The 26,280-nt window shown below is 45.3% G+C and overlaps 1 protein-coding gene across 5 annotated transcripts in view; it reads left to right on the forward strand.

Moving 5' to 3' along the window:
- Positions 1 to 11,445: 11,445 nt before the first annotated feature.
- LOC308105525 (voltage-gated potassium channel KCNC1-like) overlaps positions 11,446 to 26,280 on the forward strand; it is a gene marked incomplete at both ends in the record, with an annotated part of 47,993 nt that continues 33,158 nt past the window's right edge. For 2 of the 5 annotated variants that reach the window (XM_080456322.1, XM_080456321.1), the window contains one exon: positions 11,455 to 12,081. In XM_080456322.1, coding sequence (XP_080312448.1) covers positions 11,461 to 12,081 — 621 coding nt within the window. Of the gene's footprint in view, positions 12,082 to 26,280 lie in introns of all 5 variants that reach the window. The other 3 variants (XM_080456318.1, XM_080456319.1, XM_080456320.1) reach the window with 2 other exon arrangements.

Here is a 26,280-nt window from a genome sequence, read left to right on the forward strand (position 1 = left end):
GGTATTTCAAATACCATTTGTGACATAAGCACTGATATTCTTCCCATGATTCTCAGATGCTACTTGCAATATCTTTTGGATCTCTATACCTTGCTCCAAATAATGTACACTGAGCAACAAGTTATAGAAAGAGATGCAGCCGTGTCTGGCTAAGCTGCATTATAAAATCTGGGACATCACATGATTTTACAGTTTCTTTGGCACCCTTTAACAGGCACCTCTTAACCACTTTCAACCAGCATGCCTATTTTGGGCATGTCAAAGCACATTCACTTTTTTCTTTTAAGTAGGCCTATCAAAAATAGCAGGTTACAAGCTCTTATCTACACGAGCTTGTAGATCACTTTTTTCACTATTTTTGAAGTGGTGAAAGAAACGGTATACTTTCGTATTTTAGTCAAAATCACTGGGCTCTTGCTGTTCCTAAATGAATGGAACATGAGAATCACTGGTGTGGGGATTTCCTGCTTGTGTGTGTGTTTTTGCAGAAAAGGGCAAATAATTGAAATGAAGATATAGAATATTTGGCTGCTCCCTGGAAAACAAACTGGGCCTCTTACCTACACAGAAATAAACCCACATCCATTGATTGATTGATTGATTGAATACTTTATTAACAGCTTGCAAATAGTGAGGTACAATTTTACAATCAAGACATCTAAAGACATACAATAATACAATAATAAACAAGACATAATCAACACTAGTGATGAACGTATATGTACAGTAAACCTGGGGGGTGGGGGTGGGGGGGTCATTACTGGTGTTAATCTTAAAGGACTTTTTTAGGACCAGTTACAAATTGGTGCTCTTTTATGGCGGTTTTGAAGGAGGGTAAGGAGTAAGGATAAGGAGACAATAATTATGATTCTCCTTGGCTACTAATTCTACTACCACTAGGCTACTACTATACAATATCATCATCATCATCATCATCATCATAATGGGAATACTAGGCTAATCATCACAATCTTCATTGATTGAGGGTCATATTCTTTTGTCTAAAGATTCACACACTCTACATTTGTCTACACTGCCTGTCTCTTTCAACAGTCTTTATAGATTTTTGACAAAATTATGTGCTATTACAAAGACACACACACACACACACACACACACACACACACACACACACACACACACACACACACAATAATTATGTATCTTATTTTGTGTGTGTACACTGCCTGTCTAAATCTGCTTGGTATACCAGCAGTCTGTCGATGACAGCAGCCTGCAGTCAATTAAGGATGGTAACCTCTATAGTCAAAATGGTGTTTGCGTTCATTCATGCAGGCAGAGTATTTGTGTGAAACAGCACATTGCCCTGCATGCAAGAGACAGCCTACATTTAAATAAATGAAATAACCAGATTAAAACACATTTAACACACAATCACTATGCCAGGGTGGGGTATTGATTATTTATATAGTTATCAAGTTCAACACCATATATCAGAAATTAGCCTGTAGCCTATATAATATTCAGTGGGGGTCTCCTCCCACCCTCTTATCTTTTCTCTATCATCCGCCCACATGTATAGTCTGTGGGGGGGAATAATAGTGCAGAAGGTGACGCTCCTCCAAGGCAACAGGGAGAGACATAGAGAGAGAGAGAGAGAGAGAGAGGGGGAAACGTGTGCGTGAAGAAATAGGGTGCAACTGCACGGTGTCTCCATCCATCAGAGAGCTGTATCTCCATTGAAACATTTGGGAGGGGGAGATATAGAGGAAGAATTGAATGATAGCTACCCTGCTGCCTGGAAGCGTAGAGACATTAAAAGAAAAGGCTGGCATTTGATCCATTTATTTTTCTGGCAATAACGTGAGGTGGGAGAGAGAAAGAGAGAGGCACTGACTGCATGGTATCGAGGAAAAAATATATCTATTCAGAGGAACATCTGCTTCATTTCATACAAGAGACTCATTCCTTGCCAATCATCAGCATGATCATAAGCTATAACTAATAAGCGGCAATAACGGTGTAAAAAAAAATCAACCTGATTTTCAACAGGCTGCGCGTTCAATCCTATTTTGATGTATTATTATAATCGGGGGGGAAACAGATCTCCTGAATGCCTGCGAGAAACTGGATCATACTCTCTCTGAAATCATAAGAAAAGAACAATCTAAAGAAAGAAAACTACATTTTGATTGATCTTTGGGGTTAATGTGCGTGTTTTTTTTTGCACGCACACGAAACGAACCCGAACCAAAAGCAAGTGAGTATTAAACCGTGTCTGGTGTATATGTCTGTATTTTGGTGGCATCATTATTCTGCGTTTATACAACCTCCAATAACAAAGCTCTTTTTTTTTTGGCCCCGCTTAAAAGAAGAAAGAAAAATGACACCGTGTATTTAGGCCTACCCTACATTCAACAAGTATCTTTATATCAGCGCTAATAAGTGCAACATTTTCCTGTAGGGGGGTGAAATGTGTTTTAATCAATATCTTGAGCAGCCAGGCTATTAATACTGGACCAGAATTGTTCGATTAATTTGTGTCAAAGATCAGACAGTGTAGCCTAGCTGTTATTTCCTACAATGACAACAATAACTCCACACACTCCGATATTCCCATTTAATTGCACACTGATTAGCCTATGGCGACCGATATTTCATACTATGAATCCTATTGCACAAAGGGTGGGTGTTTCCCCATCATCCAGAATACATCACAGCAGTTTCATGTCTCTATAGCTTTCATCAGCATCATTTTGTGTGTTAGTTTGTGTACATGTGTGTGTTTGATTGGTATCCATGTGTGAATTGTTGTCTATGTACTAGGCATTTGTGTGTTGACCTGTCTGTGTTTGTTTGTGTTCTTGTGTGTGTGTGTTGTAGTAGCCATTGGAGGAGGGAGAGGGGGGGGGGGGCAGCTAACAGACATATACAGAACTAGGTGTGAGGGGTGTGTGTGTGTGTGTGTGTGTGTGTGTGTGTGTGTGTGTGTGTGTGTGTGTGTGTGTGTGTGTGTGTGTGTGTGTGTGTGTGTGTGTGTGTGTGTGTGTGTGTGTGTGTGTGTGTGTGTGTGTGTGTGTGTGTGTGTGCGCGCGCGCTGCGCGCGATAGAGGTGGGGGGGGGGGTGTAGTATCTCAGTGGAAGCACATCAGGAAGGACATGGTGTCATCGACATCTCATATACAGGACATCAACGGAGGCAGTTAAGTCTAGACGTGCTCCTCTATAACTAACTACCCCTGTTACATCATCAATACCCCAGCATTTTCTTTAAATCAACTTGACGAGGCAGCACTCAACCCTCATTTCCCTCCATGATGCCCCCCTCCCTTCCTTACTCCACTGATTTGTGCGTGTGTGCATGCTTCCTTTTTTACACCTGACTCCAGCACACTCCTTCCTCAATGGGATTTCACGGCGCCCCTTACACCGTTTGCTTTCTATGCTTTTCTCAGCCCTGCATTATAAATCTGCAGTTGATGCTATTTTTAGACTTCAGGGTAACCCAGAAAATACCCCTTTCTATTTGAGAGAGAAAAAGCCCTACCCCCGCCCCCCCCCCCCAGACAGAAGCAGTTGTCAGTGGCTGTTGATTGGTGGAGCAGAGATGGGGGCAGAAGGTATGGAGTCCTGTGTGATATGGGGGGGGGGTATAAATCTATTTTAAGAATGTGATTGAATTATCTGTGTCGTGCTCTTGCCTCTGACCCTTCCCTCTCCCTGACGTAGTGATGGCTTCTGTCCCTGCCATCCTGTGTCCTACAACAGTCCTGTTATTCAGAGATTTCCCCTTTCTCACCTATAATGTGCAGACACCTTTCTTATTCTGGGAACTAATTCATTATCTGATCAAGCTAATCCTGTCCTTTAAATTTATACCCTCCAAGTCTCAGGCGTTTGACCTTCAGGCTTACCTCAAACAAATCTCACATACTGTATGTATACGTATGTCATGTTGGATAACCTAATTTACATCTTGTCCTTTTCCTTTCTCCCTCTGTCACCCTTTCCTTTCCTCACTACTCTCCTCTTCAACTAATTTATCTTCCCCTCTGCCTTTGCTTTCATTTCCTTTAACGCGTTTTAATTTAAAGTCCTTTGTATTCTCCCGGAGTGCTCGTGGAGTTCCTCGTCTAATCTGTCACTCCCCTAAGAGCCCCTCCCCTTGGTTTAATTGGTGTCCAGTTCACAGGTCCTTGATCTGTGCAGTAATACTTTCTCCCTCATCCCCTTTGGTACATCCACTCCTTCCTCCTAATGGTCTTAATCATCCAGGAAGGACAGAATCGTTAATTAGTACTGGACGGATTTAAATGACTTGAGAGAGAATGATGGGACATGGGGGGTTAAAGATCTTTGGCCCTGATGCAAATTCTCAGAGAACCTAACATTTATTTATTTATTTGGGGGATCGGATAGCCATTTATCTATATTAGCTCAGATTTGCTTGTGCCCCAAAATAGAATCACTTCCTGTCAAGATACCTTATCCCATGGCTCTTTCTGCCTGCCACACATCCTGTGTGTGAGGATCTTTCTACCTCTGCTGGACTGCTTGTGATGGTTTCTTTATTATTTCACCCACAAAGGGGTGCTATAGTATCTCCTCTTCTCTATATCCTGCCCTGCAACATACTATTACATTCTCACAACTCCTCTACATGCACCATGTCTTACCTTTCACATTTGGCTAGTAAAGTCTTACACACTAGACATGGTGATATCAGATTTTCCAGTTAAAAAAATAAAGACATTTCTAGCAGGCTTAAGCCTGATTCATACTTTTCCAGTTATCTAAAAAAAAGAAATTCTAGCAGGCTCAAGCTCGATTCATACTTTGTCGTACAACGGTCACGCACTGTAGCCGACCTACAAGCTCACCGAGCTTCGGCGTGGATATGACACGTTGTGAGCTTGTCCGTCTGCTATTTTCAGTGTGTGACACCGCCGTGCAACGGAGCATAAATGAGACTTTGGCCTTGCGTATTAATCATCCCTAGTGGCAGCTAAGAGGAGACGTCTGAGAGCACGAGCCTCTCACGAGAGTTGACTCTGAAGCAGCAGTAGCTTATAGGCAGTGATTGAACAATATGCACAATGACAAGACCCCTTGGGGGGGCTGATGATGTTGCAGTACATGTGGATTGGTCACATAGTAGGAGGCACAGCCACCCCACTGGTGTCACGGCATAGATAAGCTTTTCCTGCCTCCGGTAGATTGCTATTTCCCTTCTGCTTGCTTAATTGATTGGCTATTCAATTCGCATTCAGGGAATTGGCCGGTGGTGAGCTTTATTATGCCAAGAGAGGTTCTGTCCCACCACCCCCCACCTCTTGTCTGTGTGGTGTAACTGAGTGGTCTCCCCCTGTATCCATATACAACTGCTTGCACTCACACACAGTCTAGGCATAGCTGTTGTGATTTTCTCCTTCCATTCAAGCTCTTTCCGGTATTCTCATTGCACACACTGCACCAACCCGCCCATCTCCACACCTTTACCCCACATAGACGTGCACACACACATATGCACACTGCTTTTCCCATGGTGGAATCAGAGAGCCAGAGAGAGAGAGAGAGAGAGAGAACACCATGCAGTGACACCACACCGCTCAAAAAAAGGGGGAGGTGATTTCTGTGATTTGCCGTCGCTGCAGTGCCACAGTTTCTCCTGATGGGGTCTCCTCAACACTGGGGAGTGAATGCAAGAGCAGAGGGAGATAAGGTAGAACTGAAGCTGTGCTGGGGTGCAGGAAGGGAGGGAGACTAGTGATGTGCAGGGAACAGCGTGAAGCCTTGTGGTTACATCCTTTGATGATGAGGAAGCGAGTGGTGGTGGGGCGGGGGGGGGGGGGGGGGGGGACTCGCGGCACAAACACACACACATGTAGTTACTTGCATGTATGTGGACACACATGCTTACAGTAAATACGCATCATTAGAAAGCACACAATTCTTCCCATATAGTGGTGCATTCACTCGTGTCTATTTTTACTCTCTCTCTTGTTTTGTCCCCCCCTTATTGACTGTCTACTTCCCAGCCTCCATCTTCTGCCTTCACCCCTCCATTTACATTCAGGTGCATCAAACAGTGCTATCCTGAACCACTGCAAGATCTCTCTCTAACTCCCTCCCTCCCTCACCAGCTCTTTCTCGCTCACCAATCCTCACCTCTTTTCACATCACCCCTTTGTGTGTGTCCCCTCCGCATTTTCTATCCCCGTCATAGCCATTGAAACCCCCAAACCTGATTTCGTTATTGCCTGCTTTCATTTTTCCCATCATTGTTCATATAATTCTCTCCTAAACACACACGCAGATGCACACATGCACACACACACACGCACACGCACATTTCAAGTCACCTCTTCCTCCCCTGCCTTATCCCCCCCCTTTCCCCTAACAACAACCCTCCTCTTCCAACTTCTCTCTCTCTCTCTTTCCCCTCCTCTTTCACTCTCAACCTTTCTGTCTCTCTCTCTCTGTTATTGGTAAAGGTTTTTTGCTTTTTCTGCCAACTGGTGGGTCTGTTCCGCATAGTCAGCAGCACTCCTCCAAATTCCTCTCTGGCTCTGCACTCTCTCTCTGTCTCCCTCTCTGTCAGTCTCTCTCTTCCTCCGTCCCTCCTTCTCTCTTTGTCTCTCTCTGCATCTCTCTCTCTCCTTGTCTGTCTCTCTGCCTCTCCCCGTCTCTCTCTCTCTCTCTCTGCGCCTCTCTCTCTCCTTGTTACTCTCTCTCTGCCGCTCTCTCTCTCTTCCCTCTCCTCCCCTCCCCCGTTACTGCTGGTACCTCACAGTCAATGCGTCCCATAATCCCACACCCCCTCCCCCTCTTGCTGCAGTGTTTCTGCTAATATATATTAGCATCAGTGCAGCCGTCATCGGCACCGTGCGCTCTCTACCTCTTTCTCTCTCCCAATATCTCCTCTATCTATTGCAGAAATGCACGTCCCCCCAGGTTCATTATGATTAAGCTGCATTTGCCCTTCCTTAGCCTCTTTTATGTATGCAGCATGCGCCAGGTGTGTGTGTGTGTGTGTGTGTGTGTGTGTGTGTGTGTGTGTGTGTGTGTGTGTGTGTGTGTGTGTGTGTGTGTGTGTGTGTGTGTGTGTGTGTGTGTGTGTGTGTGTGTGTGTGTGTGTGTGTGTGTGCGTGCGCGCTCTCTGTCACTAGCTTTCTCTGTCTCTCTTTCGGTGTGTGTGTTTATGCGCGTACGTGTACATGCGTGTGTATAACAGCAGTAGTAGCAGGGTGGCGCAGGACACGGTGGCCAAGTCAGGAAATGCTGCAAGAGAGAGAAAGAGAGAGCGAGAGGGAGAAGGGGAACGAGAGAGGAATTGTTCTGCTCTTCTACCTCTCACTCCTCTCTTTTGCTTTTCTCTTGTTTTTCCGCTTGCTGATGCATCCAACAACCTCCCTCTCTCTTTGCCCCTTCTCTTGCTTTCTCCATCCTCATTGGATGTTGAGATCCTTCCTCCATTTTAAACCCCACTCTCACCTTCCTCTGCCTTTGCCCCCTCCTCATTTTTTTTGAGCAGTCGCATTGCTGCCCGTGATCAAAGTGCTGAGGCCAGCTCTTAAAGAGATGTGCGTGCCTTCTGAGCCGAAAAAACCTCGGACTGCAGGCAGCATTGCGAATCTCACAAGCCTTGAACTCAATGAGCTCTTTAATTTGCCATTGTGTTGACAATAACTTTTAATTTGTCACAAGTGGATAATTCATTTGAAATCTCAGAGGGATGTGAAACAGATTTCTGTGTGTAAAGATCTGTGCTGGCATTCTACCCCAGCTAACCTCAAAATCCTTTAGCTACATAAATAAACACTTAAGTACATTTATACAATCAATATGTGCCCACCCACCACATTCTGACTGCAATGTGAACAAAAAGCATCTACATACAATTAGAGACTTGCGGCTGTCCACATATGAAATATTAAGTAGCTCAGTAATGACCTACAAGCTACTTATATGAAGTGGTTGCTGGGACTTCCAGTCAAATGGTCATCTAAGTGGTAAATACTATACATTGGTATCATAAAAGCTACTCCTAAGAAGTTAGGAGTAGCAGTTGTGCAGGCACTCGGACAACCCTGTCCCGTCCTGTGCTTCACAGTGGAGCTGTCCAGGGTCCTGAAACCCAATCCATCCCACAACACAAGCACTTTCTCGCATGGAATGCCCCGCAGGACGAAGGGAACAGCCGGTACAGATCCCTTTACACTGTCCCTGACTGAACTTTCATACATCTTTTTGGGGTTATGAGTTATGCCTAAAAATGGCCACTTATTAAGTGTCTTGATATCAATTACTAGATTAAATACACAGTAAAATCCTGGTGTTCATTTAACTCAACCAAATGGACCCTATTTGTTTCCATTTGTACACTCTTCAGAGTTAAATGAAGGATTTCATTTAACTCTTCGGAGTTAAATGAAGGATTTCATTTTTGGTCAAACAAGAAGATTTGGGGGTACTGCAGCAAAGACTGAAGTGTCGACGTAAAAGTAGAATGAACGCATTAAACAAATGACTAACTTGTTTTTGCATATTATCTACAGAGATTTCAGCTGATGCACACTCTTAGGACACTGAGGACACTGGATTTGTGACCTAGATGTCTAGCACTACTGGTCTCAGATCTGTTTCCAAACTGTGATTTCATACCCATGCAATTCTAAGTGAATCTTACCTGAGTGCTGTGTGTCTCTGGGGTCCTCGAGAAAAATAAATGTTCAACAAAAAAAAAACACCAACACCAAAAAAAAAGTTACATAATCAATTTGAAGAACAAGAAAAGGAACTTCAAAATAAGATTTGAAAATAGACCAAGTTTCACATGACAAAGCAAAGTTTTCAGAAACATAAAAAGTGCACTTAAATGGACAAAACAAAGAAACTGCCACAAGAAAGACACAGGTAAAAAAAAGAATTGCATTATGATAAATGATGATAAGAGAGAGTGCAAGAGAGTGAGAGAACAGAAGTTGAACCAAAGTAAGAGAGGATTACTTTGGGAAGGGACAAGAATGGGATGTGAGGCTGAAATAATGGGACAGCAGAGGGTAGAGCTCTACGAGAGGAAGAGGACAGAAGTAGTTGGAGTGCGGAGGAGAAAGCATGAGAGAGGGGACCTGGAGAGGACGGAGAGGAGAGAGTTGTGCGAGCAAGAGGAGGTGGAGGAAAAGTGAAGCCTCGATTCTCTCCTCAATGAAATGTGATTCCTTTATGCGGAATATGAGAGAGAGAGCGAGAAAGGATGGGAGAGAGTGTAAAACAGAGAGAGAGAGAGAGAGTGAGAGAGGGGAGGAGGGTAGATGAAGAGCGCCAGAGAGAGAGAGAGGGAGAGATGGGGGAGGGCTGGAGAAAGCGAGAGCTCAGGAGAGCAGGGGGAGGGGGGGGGGGTGTAGAGCACGAGAGAGTGGCGTATTTTGTGAACCGAGGGAAAAAAGGTTAACAACACAGGTACAGTGGATGTGCAGAGGGTCGTCACCTGTAAGCGTGGCTTCTCTAAAGCATCGTGGACGAGCCGTGGAAACACGGCACACCGGGTGCGGAGCAGGGGTTCGGGGGTGGGGCTGTTGGTGGGGCTGTTGTTGGGGGTAGAAACCTTGTATCTTATATTTCAACTTTTCATGTTTTTTCGTCAAATAATGCCCTGCAAGATTGTCGCGCAAAATGAGTGAAAATAGTAGATCTACAAGCTCACAGTGAGCTTGTTTGTCGGCTATTTTCACAATTTTGAAATGTTTTGAAAATAATAATAAAAAGGGAACGGTTTTGGACGTTCAAGGTTTCCACCACGACAGCAACGAAATAACTCTGTGTTTTTGCTGCAGCAGAATGCATTCACTTTTACTGTGCGCTCTCCTTCCCAATGCCAACCCCCCTCATCTACCTCACTGCTTTCCCTTCTCCCAAGGGGGGGCCTCCCTCCTCCTCATCTCCATTACTGGGGAATAGTCACTAGCTGTTCATCGTAACCGCCCGTGGCAAGGGACTAAGTGCATTCACCCTTTTTTTTTACCCTTTCGTTTTCTGAGGGTCCGACCGCCTATTTATCACCATCACAGCTTTCTCTTTCTCTCTCTCTCTCTCTCTCTCTCTCTGTTACTCCCCATCCCCAGGAATTTGCCTCTGCCTGGCTTGCTTTCCAGTTTGCAATTTGGTCCGTCCTCTGTCATCCCTCCATTAAAAAGTCAGATTTATGGCTTACCCCCCCTCCCCTTCTCCCCTTCTCTCTCTCTCTGTCTCAGTCACCCCCCTCTCTCCCCCTTGCCTACACCCCTGACTTTCACCTCCCTTCTACCTTCCCCTCTTTCTCTCTGTCAACACACACAAGATGTGTTAAGCCCGGTTTACACTTCGTCATATGCCGGTGTGTCGCTTGCAGGAAAACAGCCTTGCAAGCTTGTACTGGCTATTTCTGATGCACGACACCATCGTACGATGGAGCATAAATTAGACATTACAGTGCAGTGTGGCAGTGGCATGGTGTGAATGTTAAGGCACGGGAGGCAGCGGAGAGCGCTGCAGTATAGTGTTTAGCATGCTCCTAGACTGATTGAGGAGATCCAGCATTAGCAGCAGGGACACCGCACTCTTGGGAGGCAATTAACACACACACACACACACACACACCAAATGCTGTTCCTTGCACCTTACGTCAGAAAAGCACTCTTTGGACAGGAGGCAGGGGAGATGGAGGGAGACATATCACCAATTTAATACCCACTCTCGTTCTCCCCTTTCTCTCACTTTCATTCCCCTCATTTTTATTCCTGCCTCTCTCTGTCTCTCTCGCCCTCCCCACCCCTCCCAATTCCTCCTGACACTCACTCACGTGCAACACATGCACACACATATATAGTACACATACTCACCCCCTCTTCCATGGCTCACAGTGGCCTAATTAGGGAGAGGATTTGAATGAACTAAATTGAATCTGGATCAATGCTCACAAGAATAACAATGGGACCTGCATGGTTGAATGACACGCAGGAAACATTAATGGTTAAATGATGATTCAGGTTTAAGGGACCGAACATTGTGCTTTGGAGGTTGTATCAATGTAACAATAACTTATTGTTATCCTGTTCATGGACGCTGTGATTTGACTATAGCTTTAGGAATTGAGATCATATGACAATCTTGTGGCGTTCCCTGTTGAGTTATATATGAATTGACTTTATAAGCCACCTGTTCCAATGGCTGTTTAAACAGGTGGGGTTTTTCTGATAAGAACTTCAAAACCAATCTTTCTCATATAATCTGTCAATGCAGACATGGTCATTTTGTGCCACTCTTTCTGCAAATGATTAGCCTATAACGAAATGTTGATGTTTTATATCCACATCCATCTTCGGGCTTCTGCTAAAATTCTGCCCTTCTTCTCTCTCTCTCCTCCCGCAGACTCCTCCTCCCTCCTCCACCTCCTCCTCCTCCTCCCTTCGGCTTGTCTCATCCTCTCCCCCCCCGCCTCCCCCCCCCCCCCGGTCCTCTATGCTCAGTTCGGTGTGTGTATCTTCTTTTAAAGGGCGCAAGGGTGGGAACAAGTCGTCCAGCAAAGCATGTTACAGCGCAGACATGACTTGTCCGTCGGAAAGCGAGAAGATCGTGATAAACTGCGGCGGGGTGCGGCATGAGACGTACCGGAGCACCCTCAAGACCCTGCCGGGCACCCGGCTCTCCTGGCTCACCGACTCGGACGCCTTCAGCAACTTCGACTACGACCCCAAGCTGGACGAGTTCTTCTTCGACCGGCACCCGTCCGTCTTCTCGTTCATCCTCAACTACTACCGCACGGGCAAGCTCCACTGTCCCAGCGACGTGTGCGGACCGCTCTTCGAGGAGGAGCTCGCCTTCTGGGGCATCGACGAGACGGACGTGGAGGCGTGCTGCTGGATGAACTACCGGCAGCACCGCGACGCCGAGGAGGCGCTGGACAGCTTCGAGAACCCCGAGCCGGACGCGCCGGACGACGACCCGGCGCTGTGCGGCGCCGACGGCGACCTGAAGCGGCTGTGCATGGCGGAGGACGCGAGGAGGGCGGGCTGGTGGAAGACCTGGCGGCCCAAGATATGGGCGCTTTTTGAGGACCCCTATTCCTCCAAATATGCCAGGGTGAGTTGTTTTTGTATTATCCATGGTCTTTTCTTTCTTAAAGCAGTGGTTCTCAAAGTGGGGGTCCGGGGAGGTCCTTTGGGGGTCCCCAACAAAAGTAGTTCATTAAGCATCACAATCATTTTAATACTTTGGCTGTTCGAAAATAGCAGATCTACAAGCTCATAGTGGGGCACGAAGTGCCACGCTATGAGCTTGTAGATCTGCTATTTTTCAAGAATCTTGAACATTTTTAACACGCATTTTTGCTTCTGGGGGTCCCTGGCACAACATATTTTCAGACGGGGGTCCAAGGCCAAATATTTATCAATTTGTGGGTCCTTGACATGAAAAGGGTTGAGAACCACTGTTCTAAAGGGAGCTTGTTTTTTTTATATACCATTTCATATCCCCTCACTTCACATAATGTGGTCACCATTCAAGTGGTGAGTTTTAAAAACTTTGTCCCCCCCCATAGATGTGGAGTATATAGGCCCAATTTCCCTTCATAATCAACGCAGATCACTTACAAAAGCTACCTATGTCATCCATCACTTTATTCTATATTAAATGGCAGGATATATAGACTCAAGGATATTGAATAATTGATGCTGATAGCATAAGGGGAAAAAAGGAAAATGGTATGGCCAGTAAACCTAATGGCAGATGGGTACCAGTTGATTCCAAATGAGTTTTTTTGTCAAATGCATCACTTTCATTTCATACTCTATACATGTACATATTTCATTTTAGATGAGCTTATAGTTGCACGGTGAATGCTATTTTTTTTATGGCTACCATAATTCCTAGGCTATACTTTTATGTTGCCAGAACAGATTTAATACATATATGCATCCAAAAGCAGCATCGGCTGCATCTCCTGCATCCAAATGCCTTCATTAGGTCGTATTTGTCTGTTTATGATGCGCATAAGCATGCCGTATTTCATGTTAGTCTTTATTTATTGAAACGCTTCACAGAGGGGGCTCATGAGACCCAGAGGCCCCTGTGTTGAAGTACATGTCTCCTTCCCCATTTGCCCTTGATAGTGATACCGCTCTGTGATGGGCTTGTTTTTATTGTCAGTCTCCTGTCCCAGTCACAACCCCAAATGTCTTTTCACCAACAAGGCTTTATTGAAATATTTCTCATGCAAATAGTTGAATCACTTTTTGTCATAGAAAACGTTTGATGTTTTCCCTCTTGATGATGAGTAATAAGTAGATATAGTCTATATCTGATCTCTGTTTTATGCATGTTAGATGGACCATTTTAATGTCGGCTTTTTGGTGAAGACTTAATGGTAATTACCATTGTATGTTTCTTTCTACATATATTCTGGTGGTGTTAACAGTTATTTTCCCCCTGCATAAGGGATGTGTACTGTGAAAGAATACACACTACTTTATCCAAAGCCAGACAACCTGCAGTGGCCAGATTTACATGCCATCATGTAAATCAAAACAGACAGATATTGTATGTTCGACGTGTTGCCAATTGTTGCATGCTCAGCAACATGCACTGTGTACACACAGCATGCATTCAGTTACATCATAGATGGCAACATGTTCTGCACACACACACACGCACACACACACACACACACGCACACACACACGCTCTGTTGCTCTCTTTTAGCACTCAGACACATATTCACTCATGGTGATAGGCATGCATGAGCCCACATACCAGGACTGTGGTGTCCCCAGAGGAAAAGAAAAGTGTCAAGCATAGTGATGGACAGACAGATAGTCTGGATCGGGCAACTTGATCCGTTCTCATGATCTCCCTTGACGTAGGAAGTTAGGATCAGGTGGCAGGATGTGCCCGTCCGAGTGTCGTCCTCCTCCTCGCCCCGTCGGACGTAACTCCCCGATGAGGTCGATTAATCAACCCCCTGATTCCACCTATATCACAATGGGTCGCCACGCTGTGTGCAGAAAGAGCTCTAGGGCAGTGGTTTTCAACCTTTTTTTTCATGCCAAGGGACCCCTAAATTGATATACATTTGGCCGCGGACCGCCATCTGAAAACGTTTTGTTCCAGGGACCCCCAGAAGCAAGGATTTGTGTTAAAATTGTTCGCTTTAAAAAAATATATATTCAAATATTTGTACACATTTCCAAGATTTTTCTGAAATAGCAGATCTACAAGCTCATGGCGCGGCACTCGGTGCCGCGCTATGAGCTTGTATATCTGCTATTTTTGAGTACCCAAAGCTAAGTGGTAAAAATGATTGTGACGCTGTGTTAACTAATTTCGCTGGGGACCCCCACAAGGACCACTGGTGGTCCCCGGACCACTGGTTGAGAACCATTGCTCTAGGCGATTTTTTTTTAACTTGACAGTGTTGGAGCTAGTATCTCCCGCTTTGGTTTGAACCACATCGCAGCTTTCTCAAAATGGAAGACGAGGCTGATTCGATAGCCCCAAACGGGCTAAAGATTAGAGTGTCTGCTGCTCTGGTGCCTCAAACATGGCATGTGTGGAGAGAAACCCCTGTGTGTGTGGGCAAAGCGTGGGTTGGGGGCGTTGGACAGCGAATTTGGCTTCGGTGATGGGAACAGGTGCCGTTCCCATGCACTAGTTCAGCAAACAGGTCAGTCTACCTGCTGCATTCATCGCGCCACCCAAGGCGACGACGAATGATATAATGTGTACGGTACAACCACACTTGTGGCGGTGACCACTGTCTCATGTGTTGTGACTGGGGTGGGGGGGGGTGTATGTACAGTAGAGCGCGGAGCAGGTATAATACTGTAGGTGTGGGACTCATCGCCATGGCGACGCGCTCGGCACCCAGCTCTATTTGTGGGGGTGAAGGCAGCCCCGCTTCTCCCTGTAGGTGTATAAAATGCCAACCGCCATACAGTACAGTCGGCGCTGTGACCCAGATCGCTCTCTTTTTTTTTTTTTTTGTGTGTTATTTTTTTTTTTTACCCCCGCCCCCTCTCTCCGTCTGCCTTTTTCTAAAAGTGTCCCAGTCCATCAAGGCAGAACCTCCCGTGGTATGCCTGCGTGATGTACTTTATATGGGGGAAGAGAGAGAGAGAGAGAGAGAGAGAGAGAGAGGAGGGGGGCTGCATGGGAAGAGAGAGTGAGACAGATGGATGAGAAAAAGCTGGGAAGGGAGAGATGAGGCATTGCTATACAAATACGACGAGACAGATAAGAGAGGCAGGGATGGAGTAGAAGAGAGGGATGGTAGGGTAAATAAAAGGAGAGAGATAGAGCTTCCTCCAATGATTTAAGGTGGTTTTGTTTTGTATGTCGTCTGTGATGTAATGCATCAGCAATCGATGCACCGATCAGTGATGTTATTCATATTATCGCTCCACATGAAGGGCTTCTGTTTTTCTTATCCCCCCCCACCCCCACCTTGTGCGTGATAGCGTGGGGCTCGCTTGTGGATATAGTGTAGTGTATATATGCACACGCAATCGCGCACACACACACACACACACACACACAGACACACAGACACACAGACAGACACACACACACACACACACACACACACACACACACACACACACACACACACACACTATGCTGGTGTCTGTGCAGGCTTTTCTGCTGCAGTAGACATGGGGAGTGAGAGGAGGGGGAGTGCTAGAGAGAGAGAAAGGAACGGGGTGTGTGTGTTAGTGTGTGCGAGAGAGAGAGAGAGCAGTGGCAGAGCAAGGGAGATAGTGAAAGAGGAGAGAAATAGAGGGAAAAGGAGAGTGAAAGCAACAGAGGAAAGGAATGAGTGAGAGAGGGAGAGAGAGAGAGAGAGACACAGAGAGAGAGACAGAGAGAGAGAGAGAGAGGGGGGATTGTGTCTGAGTGTGTGTGTGTGTGTGTGTGTTGGGGGGTGCTGTAGTGAGATAAAGGGGAATGAGTCAAAAAACAGGCAGCAGTGGGGAGAGAGAGAAAGAGAGAGAGAGAGAGAGAGAGAGACATTGGATGATGGGGGTTGGGACCCTTGTCTTGGCATCTTCGATCAGCTATGAAGGCTCCAGCCATCCAATCTTACTTCCGTGTCCCTCCTGCCTGCCTATTGATTGATATTTTATTGATTATCTTTTCTTTTTGTCTTTTTTTACGACACGGTTCTGCAAGAGGCTAGCCGTCTGTGACAGGGTCTGTGTGTGTGTTTGTCATGTCTAATTGTCCGGAGCTAATCTCGCAAACTGCTGGACCGATCAGCGACACATTGCTTTTGCAAGCTGCCAGTAGGCCACACAAGTACATTTTTCACGTACATGTTTTTTTTTAAATATTAAACCTTTTTTTGAAATATTTTATTTGATTTAAAAATGTTGAGCCATTCCTTTCTCTCCAGCCCTCTTCTTCACCCCTTAAAGGGGGTGATAGACTTAAGCTCGATTGTATGATAACATTGCCGTTAACCCAGACTCAGGCATGATTTATGCATCTCTGTTTTAAAAGGCTGTGCTACAATGCATGTTTTTTGTTGTTTTTTTGCACTTCTAATTCCTTAATTGATTGCCCCGAGGATGACTGAATTTTGCACAGCAATTTCCCTAAGCGGCAATGGAGACCCGGACGATCGCCTGGAGTATATAAACCTGTCACATGGGTCGTCACACGTGTGACATATTCTGATCACATCTGACCACAGAGCCCCACAGTAACGCTACCTTGGACATCCGTATAGTTTTGAATAGAGGTTTTCAATTCATGTAACTTCCAAACGGGAATGAGCCTAATTAAATAACAAAGGATTTACTGATGACCATGAACAGTTGTTGTACCAGAGGTAATCTAATTTGATCTTATCACTTGTCAGTCGTCACACTGGCTATACATTGCTGTTCTAACCTAGGTTAGGGTTTTATTGACGTGAAAACGTCAATAAAATTATGTGAATATGATCATTATGAGACATGGTCATTCAGAAGGCTAAGGATTTTCTTATTATTGAAGTAATGTTGAAACACCAGGTTAACCACAAGCCCTATTTCAAAATATTTCAAAAATAGTGAACGTTTTTGAAAAATATATTTTGAAATCTTCTGAACCTTTTTACATTTGTTTGAACTCTTTTAACTATATAATGACATGGCCAAAATTGGGCCACCAAATTGAGAATTGGAACATTGCGTAGTCTGATCTAGTGCCTTGAATCACAACCACAGACGATGAAAATTACAATAATTGTTCATTTGTACCATTGTCTGGATATAGAAATTTTGTACGATCTCCTTTTTAAGGAATCTGACTTAAAGGAGGAGTTCACCCAAAAAATTACTTATTTTCTATCAATTACACACCCCATGAAGCCTTGATTTCATGGATTTATTTTTGTTTTTGTGGCATTCCTAAGACAATAATTTGATGACCGTGTGTATTTCCGGTAGGAGACACAAATAATCTACTTTGTGTCTCCTACCGGATACATTATCCGGTAGGAGACGGGAATCAAATTATTAGCTTAGGAATGCGACAAAAACAAAAAATAATCCATGGATTCAAGGCTTCATAGGGTGTGCAATTGATAGAAAATAAGTCATTTTGTGGGCGAACTCCTCCTTTAAAGTAATGCATTTAACATTCTTGTCACCGACAATATCGTAGTAGAAAATTTGATTGTCATACCCTGTAATTAGCGTGCTTCTTTGCTAAGGTCTGAATCAATATGAATTATCCTTGTATTCATCTCCATGGTGTTGCTTAATGTTGTCGCTGATGCAGGACAAAGTAAATAACGGCAAAGAAAAGAAAACATCCGCACACAACTTGTAGCTCTGTTTGTTTTGGAGCTACAAGCTGTGTTTTCTTTTATTCGCTGTTGCTTAATGTAAGTCCCACAGGGTCACAGGTGTAGTCGTTTTTGGCCACTCTAGCATCCAAAGAGGATATAACTGCCCCTGTCAGCATATCTCCTGACAAAGCACCATTTGTAGCTCACAGCGTGTACAACATGTCCACCCCCGCCCCGGTCCTCCCAAATCGGGACTATTATGTGATTCTGCTTTGGTCTTTGCTCTTTTTGGGGACAAGCTCTGTACCACAGGCCTGGCTGTCCGGACCCCCCCCCCCCCCCCTCTGAAGGTCATACGTTGTGGGTCATTGTTTGTTTGTTCTTCTCCACTGTGTTCAGTTCTGGAAAGCACAAATATGACCGGCTGTTGTACCTGCCGGCCCCAGGACAGGTTGTCTCTGGGTAGAAAAGCTCAGCGCTGGACAGAAAATAGGAAACAGACACATGTATAGGGTTTCCTATATCACTGGTTCTCAAAGTGGGGTCTGGGGACCCCCGGGGGTCCTTGAGAGGGTTCTAGGGGGTCCCCAGCAAAATGAGGAACAGTGTAAACCGGTGGTTCTCAAACTTTGTATGTGAAGGACCCCCAAATTAATGCGTTTGGCCGCAGACCCCTATCTGAAAATATTTTGTGCCAGGGATCCCCATACAAGATTTGTCTTGTTTCAAAAATATTGCAAATTTTTCATGATTTTTAGAAAATAGCAGATCTACAAGCTCACAACGTGCCTTGGTGTGACGCATTGTGATTTTGTAGATCTGCTATTTTCACATGCCGGTGCATAAAGGTTTGATGTGGTTAAACTGATTTTGATACTATATTAACTTAATTTGCTGGGGACCCCCTGGAACCCCCTTAAGGACCCCTGGGAGTCCCTGGACCCCACTTTGAGAACAACTGGTTTTAACACCTAAATCGTATGTCATATTTCAGCTATTCGAAAATAGCCGGTCTGCAAGCTTGTAGATCGGTTATTTTCCGAATAGTGTGACATAATAATGAAAAATCTTGACAAAGGTTGATACATCTTCTCTCATGGGGGTCCTTGGCACTGTGTATTTTCAAATGGGGGTCCGCGGCCAAATACATATGCATTTGGGGGTCCTTGACATGAGAACCACTGCTATATAGGGTATTTATGGATGGATTTGTATGACATTGCCATTTCCATTGGGTACAGTCAGGGGAGCCTTTTGGCTCAGAAGCAGAGGTCTGTGCATGGGAGATAGAAGGGTATTTTGGGAACGGGCAACAGCTAGTTCATGGAAAAAGAGATCATTGAGAGAATATGCAGAGGATACCTGTTTTAGACGGCTCTCACATTTCATGTAAGATCAAAACGGATTGTCCGCTTAAACGCAACCTAACTATCGGGCTCTCATTTTTCCATTAGTACATAGGTCACTTCTAATGGGGGATAGCCTTGCAAGATCTTTTCTCCGCACCACCCATTTGTTTTAGTTGAGTAACGCCACCTGACCCCACACGTCTGGTGTGAGTTCCTTGAGATTTGTGTCGAAGGTGACTGTCGATCGTGTGTGGAACGAGGTCCCAACCAATCATGCCCCTCTCCCCCTCCTTTCAGCTCTGTGATTGGTGCATGCCCCCGAGGTTCACTGCATGCTGTGGTCTCAGTGACTGACAGCACATCATCAAAGAGCTACAGATGGGATTTTTCTCACATTAACCACTCGAACCGCGGCATCCATATTCTGGGTGTCCCCCCAGAATATTAGTCAAAAATAGCAGATCTACAAGCTCCCAACACGTTCCGACGCCAACTCCAAGGTCCAGTTTACTAAGTCGAGAGGGTTTACGTGGTTAAAGGGATGCCTCTCGCAGCCTAAAGTCAAAACAAAAAGGCTCTTATCATCCTTTATGACACACATGGGCAACATACGGCCCGGGGGCCGGACCCGGCCCTTTGACCATCTCAATCCGGCCCGCCAAGTCCTCAAAGAAAAACAAAATTACCCCCCCAAAAAATCTACATTCCAAAAGGCTGCCATATGTTAATGGCTTTGGGACAAATTAATTTAACTCTACTCCAATTAATAGTAATTCATATTTACCATTTGAGTACATACCTGCATCCATCCATATGTACTCAAATGTTTTATGTTGATAATGTAACAGCGAAAATGCCTTGAGTCCATATTTATAACATACTGCAATGTGTTTTATCAGTGACCTTTGAGTGGTGCATATCAGTTAACCCATTTAGACCGGGACCCCTATACGTAACTATACCTTTCAATCCAGGTACCCCTATTGGGGTTGTTGTTGCTATGTACAGTATGTAGCAACATATTCGTTTTTGTAATTTTTGAATAAATATTTGAAGTTTTTCAGAAAACTTAGGTCAGGATTTAGAAGGCGTTTTTAGAATTGGCCTCAGGTCTAAATGGGTTAAGATAAGATACCGTCTAAATTGATAGGCTCATTTAAAAGTTGATACGGCATTGACGTGGATTGTTTTATGTAAGAAATCTTTTCATTAAAACCTCGTACAGAGTACAGTACAGTGCAGCTGTAAAAAAGAAAAAAATGTTGTGAAAGCAAGGACCTTATTGTAAAGATAGTCTGGCATGTGTACCAAATTCATGCAGTTTTAACATCATTCAGGACTATGTGTTTCAAGTTTCAATTCAATTGTACAATGTGTGGTCCCTCACTCACTTTATCGAAGTCAGTATGGCCTTCTGGAAATAAATGCTGCCCACCCCTGCTTCATGAGATCACCCTGTGAAGGTGCAGTCAGCCATGATGGCATCCATATCCAGTCATTTCTGATTTGTCTACTGATAGAAAGTGATGCTTAACCACATTCTTGGCATGTCAGCACACAGTCCATGAAAATAGGTGAACATTTGGCAAAAATAGGTACAAGCTCAGCTGGTAGATCGGCTATTTTTGCGATTTGACGCCAGATGGCATAGTGCCAGTCACTTATTTGTGACATGTGGTATACACACCTGTGAGGCTCTCTTAAGGCACTCCATGTATGGGTTTATGTCTCGCCTGGATGAGTCCAGGAATAGTATTATTGAGGATATAGTCAATCCTGGGAAAAGCTGTCTCCGGTACTCATCCAGGCTATGGAATCACTGGAGAAATAGTCTTTATGTGTGATTTGTATGTAATAGTATGTCCTTGTCTATATGATGTGTTTTTATCTATTTTTTACTTTCTTAAATATTTGTTTGTTTTATCTGTATGAAATATGGACCCCCTGTGTGTCTGGAATAAAGTTTGAATTGAATATAGGGTTTAAATGGCGTAAGGGTCTAGTGTACAGTAGAACAGAAGATTTTGGTACTCCTGTTCTGAATTGTTTTCATTCAATCCTCAATCCAAGTCTCTAACAAAGGCCTATTTCACAGCGTTCCTCTTCCCAGTGGGTCGACTCTGAAAATAGCCAAAAAGAGGGAAGGAGAAGGGGCCTTAATCTCATCTGTTTGGTGGTAAATGAATCCCCTCATCACTAGGGAGAGGATGAGAATGTGTGCTTGTATGACCATACACAGTCAAATCCTCAGTGTTCATTCAACTCTGAGGCTGTAAAAATGGCATCTTTTACGCCCTGAAATTAACACTGAGGATTTTATTGTGTACAGCACGTAAACAACACTTGGAGAACACAGGTCTGAAATTAGCCATCTGCCACCTCTGCGGTGCTTTTGTCAGGGCCTGTCCAGTTAGAACCCCATCCCCACCCCCGCGCCACCACCCACCGGCCCTTTTACAGAGATGAGGAGGAAACACTCTTAAGTGCTCAACAAGTTTACGACGGTCCAGCTTCTTTTGTCAGGAGAGGGCTCGTGGGAAGGGCATTTCAAAATTGATTAGCCAACCTGCCTTTCCTTTGCCCCCGAACCGTGTTTGGGAAATCCATCGTGTTCTGTTTCAGTTGCCCCTGGCCTTCCTCGTGTTGTGTTCATATCCCTGGAAATGTTTTCTGTAATGTGACCGCCGTCTGTTGGTGATATAGTATTTTACTGAATATACATGCATACAGTGCAGAACACACAGCCAGAGGGCCATACTGACTTCGATAAAGTGTGTGAGGGACCACACACATTGTACAATTGAAACTTGAAACACATAGTGCTGAATTATTATCTTTACAATAAGGTTCTTGCTTTCACAACAACATTTGTATTTATTTTCTACAGCTGCACTGTACTGTACTCTGTACTCTGTACGAGTTTACAATGAAAAGATTACTTACATAAAACAATCCACAATGCCATATCAGTATCTTATCTTAACTGATATGCACCACTCCAAAGGTCACTGATAAAACACATTGCATTATGTTATAAATATGGACTCAAGGCAGTTTCGCTGCTACATTATTCATTCTTTGAGGACTCGGCAGGCCGGATTGAGATGGTCAAAGGGCCAGGTCCGGCCCCCGGGCTGTATGTTGCCCATGTGTGACCTACAGTGATGCCTTTAAAGAGTCACGGTTGTCAGAATCACTATCCGCCCTTCTTCACCTGCTTATAGGAAGCGTTGCATTACAAACGGGAGCAATTAGCAAGTTGTGCATTGATCACAATGCCTCTGCTGCTATACAGGCTTCCTGTATCCCATCCCAATGCCTTCTCTCTCTCTCTCTCTCTCTCTCTCTCTCTCTCTCTCTCCCTCTCCTTCACTCCCTTTCCTCTATCTTCCTCTTCTCCCTGTCTCTCCATTTGACCCTCATCATTAATGTGCTGAGTCAGCGCCCCGGTGCCGCTGTGCGTCCGGTCAATTAGTTAGAACCTGTGGTCACCCGTGTACCTTCCTTCCGCTCTTGCACTTTAAAATTTAAAATGTTTTTGGAACACTGGCGTAGCTGGAAGGCTTGCCTTTGTGTGGTGCCAGGGTCAGTTACGGTGGCGGGTGTCTGAATCCTCTAACTGGGGCATCATCCAGTTCCAGTCAAAACACACAAGATGGAAACGGAGCAGGGGTTGGTGACGAGAAGTGCGTGCCGTATTCACGCACACAGCCACAGATGTACGCTCACACACATTCAAGTGCATAGCGTAGGTACTATAGCGCGTGCATGTTTCCCTGCACAATCCCTTTCTGTTGCATGCACGCCTCGACACAATCTCCTACCTTAAGGGTTATACAAGTCTTTGCTTTGCACCAAAAACTGCAGAGTCCTAAATAAATCACGAGCACTTTCAGCACACACTGTGAATAAACAAAGACTCAACATGGTATAGAAATATCGCACTTAGACACGGTATGCCTTACACTCTTTAAGACACGTGTGAGTGAATATAAATCCTCTCACACTGCATTCACACGGACACATTGGCCTTTACTCTGTATGTGTAACCGCCCATAAAGCATTCTGCTGGGCACTTAACTGAATACCCATAAATCACTACACATGACACACCTCCACACATACAGTAACCCTAAGCACCCACTGAGTTCCCTCATATACGTGTGTCACGATCCCAACCTCAACATCATGACAACACGCGTACAACGCGGCCACATGCAGTGTGCCTCCTGTAATGTGAATGGCAAAGAATTAACCGACAGATAATCTGTCCCTTCGGAATCAGCTATCCGCATGGATCGGACACGCTCGTAACTAAATCTAAAGAAGCTTTAGTAAATAAAATGTATATCTATTTGTATCTGTAACCAATCATCATGTCATCTGTATGATAGGATTGGGGTTTTTCACAATATATTTGTTTTGCTTCAAAATACTTGCATGGTTGGACACGTGCCATTGCTTTGCTTCTGCCCTCGCCCTGTGGCACTTAAACAGTCAAGCAGGATCCCTGCTCATTCCCTTGGAAAATGACATTGGATCGTATGTGGTCCTGTGTGACCATCTGCTTCGTCGTGTTTGTTTCTCCTTTCCAAGTGGCAACGGAGTGGAGGCAGAGAGGGCACACCGAATGAATGACCAATGTAAGGGGCAATGCAATGCTGCGAATGGAACACTTGTTCAACTGTCTCTTTTGGGGGGGGGGGGGGTTTGGAACCCCAAGCCTCTTAGAACCCAGTGCAGATGTGTTTGTCAGATTAGGGCAGCCTCACAGCAGAGGAAGGGCTGTCATTCATTTTAACACTGCTAAGGCGGACGTCTGGATAGCATGAGCTTTACCCCGTGACTCTCCTTTTCCTCTTACGAAGCAGTTTCTTTGTTTTTTTCTGGTAATAAACCTCCCAGTTAGATTAAGGACAGTGGGACATGGATAGAGACGGGGAGAGGGAGGGAGGGAGAGGAAAAGAGAGACAAAAGGAGGAGGAGTAGAAGGAGGAGGAGATGAAGGTGCTCAGTTAGGCATTCTGTCATCACGGCTAATAGAATGGGAGCATCATTGCCAAACTAGCTTTCAGCCTTTCAGACGATATGTGCCGGACAGGAGGGGGACAGGAGAGGAGGTGGGACGGATGGAGCGACGGGCGAGGGAGGGAGGGAGGGATAGCAGGTTGGGGGTAGCAACCGAGAGAGTGTGTGTGCGTGTGCGTGCGTGTGTGTGTGTGTGTGTGTGTGTGTGTGTGTGTGTGTCGCAAGGACAAACACACATACGCTGCAGTGATCTGAATCGAATACAAAGCAGACGAGAGGACAAGGAGAACGCAGCAGAGTCGTTCACCTCCGCTCTGTGTTTGCTTTGTCTTCGAGAAATGTTTGACAGGACTGCAGTGGGAATGAAATGAAATGGAGGGAACATAGGGCTGCAGAGCAGATACGACACTGTGACGCGTCAGCCAGAGAGCTGCCTGTGTGTGTGTTTGTGAGCGTGCACATGTGTGTGCACCTGCCCGCCCGCCTGCCTGCGTGTGTGTCTGTGCACACACACTCGTGCGCGCGTGTGTGTGTGTAGGAGAGCTCACCGATTCAACAGTAGTGTGTCGGGGAGTTGAGTCATTCGGGGAATCACTGAAACAGAAGTCTGTGTTGTGATTGAATTTTCCCATAATCCTTTTTTCCCCCATTATTTTCTTTTTTCCCCCAAGTGTGCTGAGCTAGAAGATTCAGCGTCTCTAGCATTCAGAAAAATACAGTATGATGGCTGACAGATTAGCTGATTGTCAGGTTAATGTCAGTCCGTAGCTCCTCCCACCATCAAGTGTTTGATTTGAGTTCATATACAGTACATACTGGTTGCACATGTTACTCGTGGATGCAAATACACACTTTCTAAATTCACAGTTGCACTTGTTGTTGTGCCACATCATGCACCACACACACCACCCCCCCCCCCCCCCTCCCGAGGCTGCCCCCCCCCCTCTCCCACCTTTGTCCTTCACTTCACGTGTAGGGTGACCCCTAGCTGAGGCTCTCTGTCTCACACCGTCTCCTCTTCTTGGCTCGGGGCCACCGAATCCACCCCCCCCCTCCCACCTCCCACCATGTCGCCTTTATTGCCCTGGGGTGCTGACATGACTGGCGCTCCTCTGAACACCTCTCTCTTACAGACATACTGGATACTTGTGGTGCTTCGCCTGGCACTTTTTTGTATCGGCCTCTTCCTTCAGGTAGACATCAGATACCCCCCCCCCGCCCCACCAGTGCTGCCAAGAGGAAGGAGGGGCCTGAGATGGAAGATAAACCTGTGATGGTTCTCTATCTATCTGTCCTGTCCTCCCTCATTGTGTTCCGGGCTATTGTATGTCTTGTGATTTACAGGGGTCAGGGGTCTGCCGTTTTGAAGCATGTCTACGACCCCACCGGATCAATGTACCACATTATTCCTTAATGGTAGGGCCACCACACGCAAACCCATCAAGCCCGCCTCTCCTTTGGGTGATCACTGCTGTGATATGGCCAGAAAGATGCTGAGGCAGCCGCTGCAATCAAGGTTTTAATGGACAAGAGTATAAGCCTAGTGCAAGATACACGATACTGTGTTCTGTGATATTCGTTGATACATTGTGCAGGCTATGCCAGCATAACTTAGGCTTACTCGTGCAGCTTTGAGGTTGGGAGGTCATAAGCTGCTAAAAGCTCCAGTGATAATTCATAATTCAGCATTGAGAGAATAGACGTCACTGAAGAAATGACATACACCCCCATCTCTCTCTCTCTCTCTCTCTCTCTCTCTCTCTCTCTATCTCTCTCTCTCTTTCCTCCTCTGTCTTGTGAAAACTCTGTGCATCAGTTTTGTTCAGACTGCAGGCAAATCCGATTTGTTTCTCAAATTTGATCTTTAGGACTGACTGTCCACACTGTTATTTGCAAGTGAACAGATTGGATCAGATTGGATCTTCAGACATCGCTGAAAATAGCAGATCTACATCTGGCAGATCTACAATAGATGGGCTATTTACGTCGGGCGACATCGTCGTACAACTACGTATAAATCGTGGCCAGACGGAGACACATCTTTAGAAAACGGATTGGAATCACATTTCAAACCACCTAGAAACTTGGTTCAAATCTTATTATCAAAAAGCAGTTTCCATGTGGCTCCTTGCT

The sequence above is a fragment of the Gymnoscopelus braueri genome, assembly GCF_963280865.1.
Source record: "Gymnoscopelus braueri genome assembly, chromosome: 17".
Lineage (NCBI taxonomy): Eukaryota > Metazoa > Chordata > Actinopteri > Myctophiformes > Myctophidae > Gymnoscopelus > Gymnoscopelus braueri.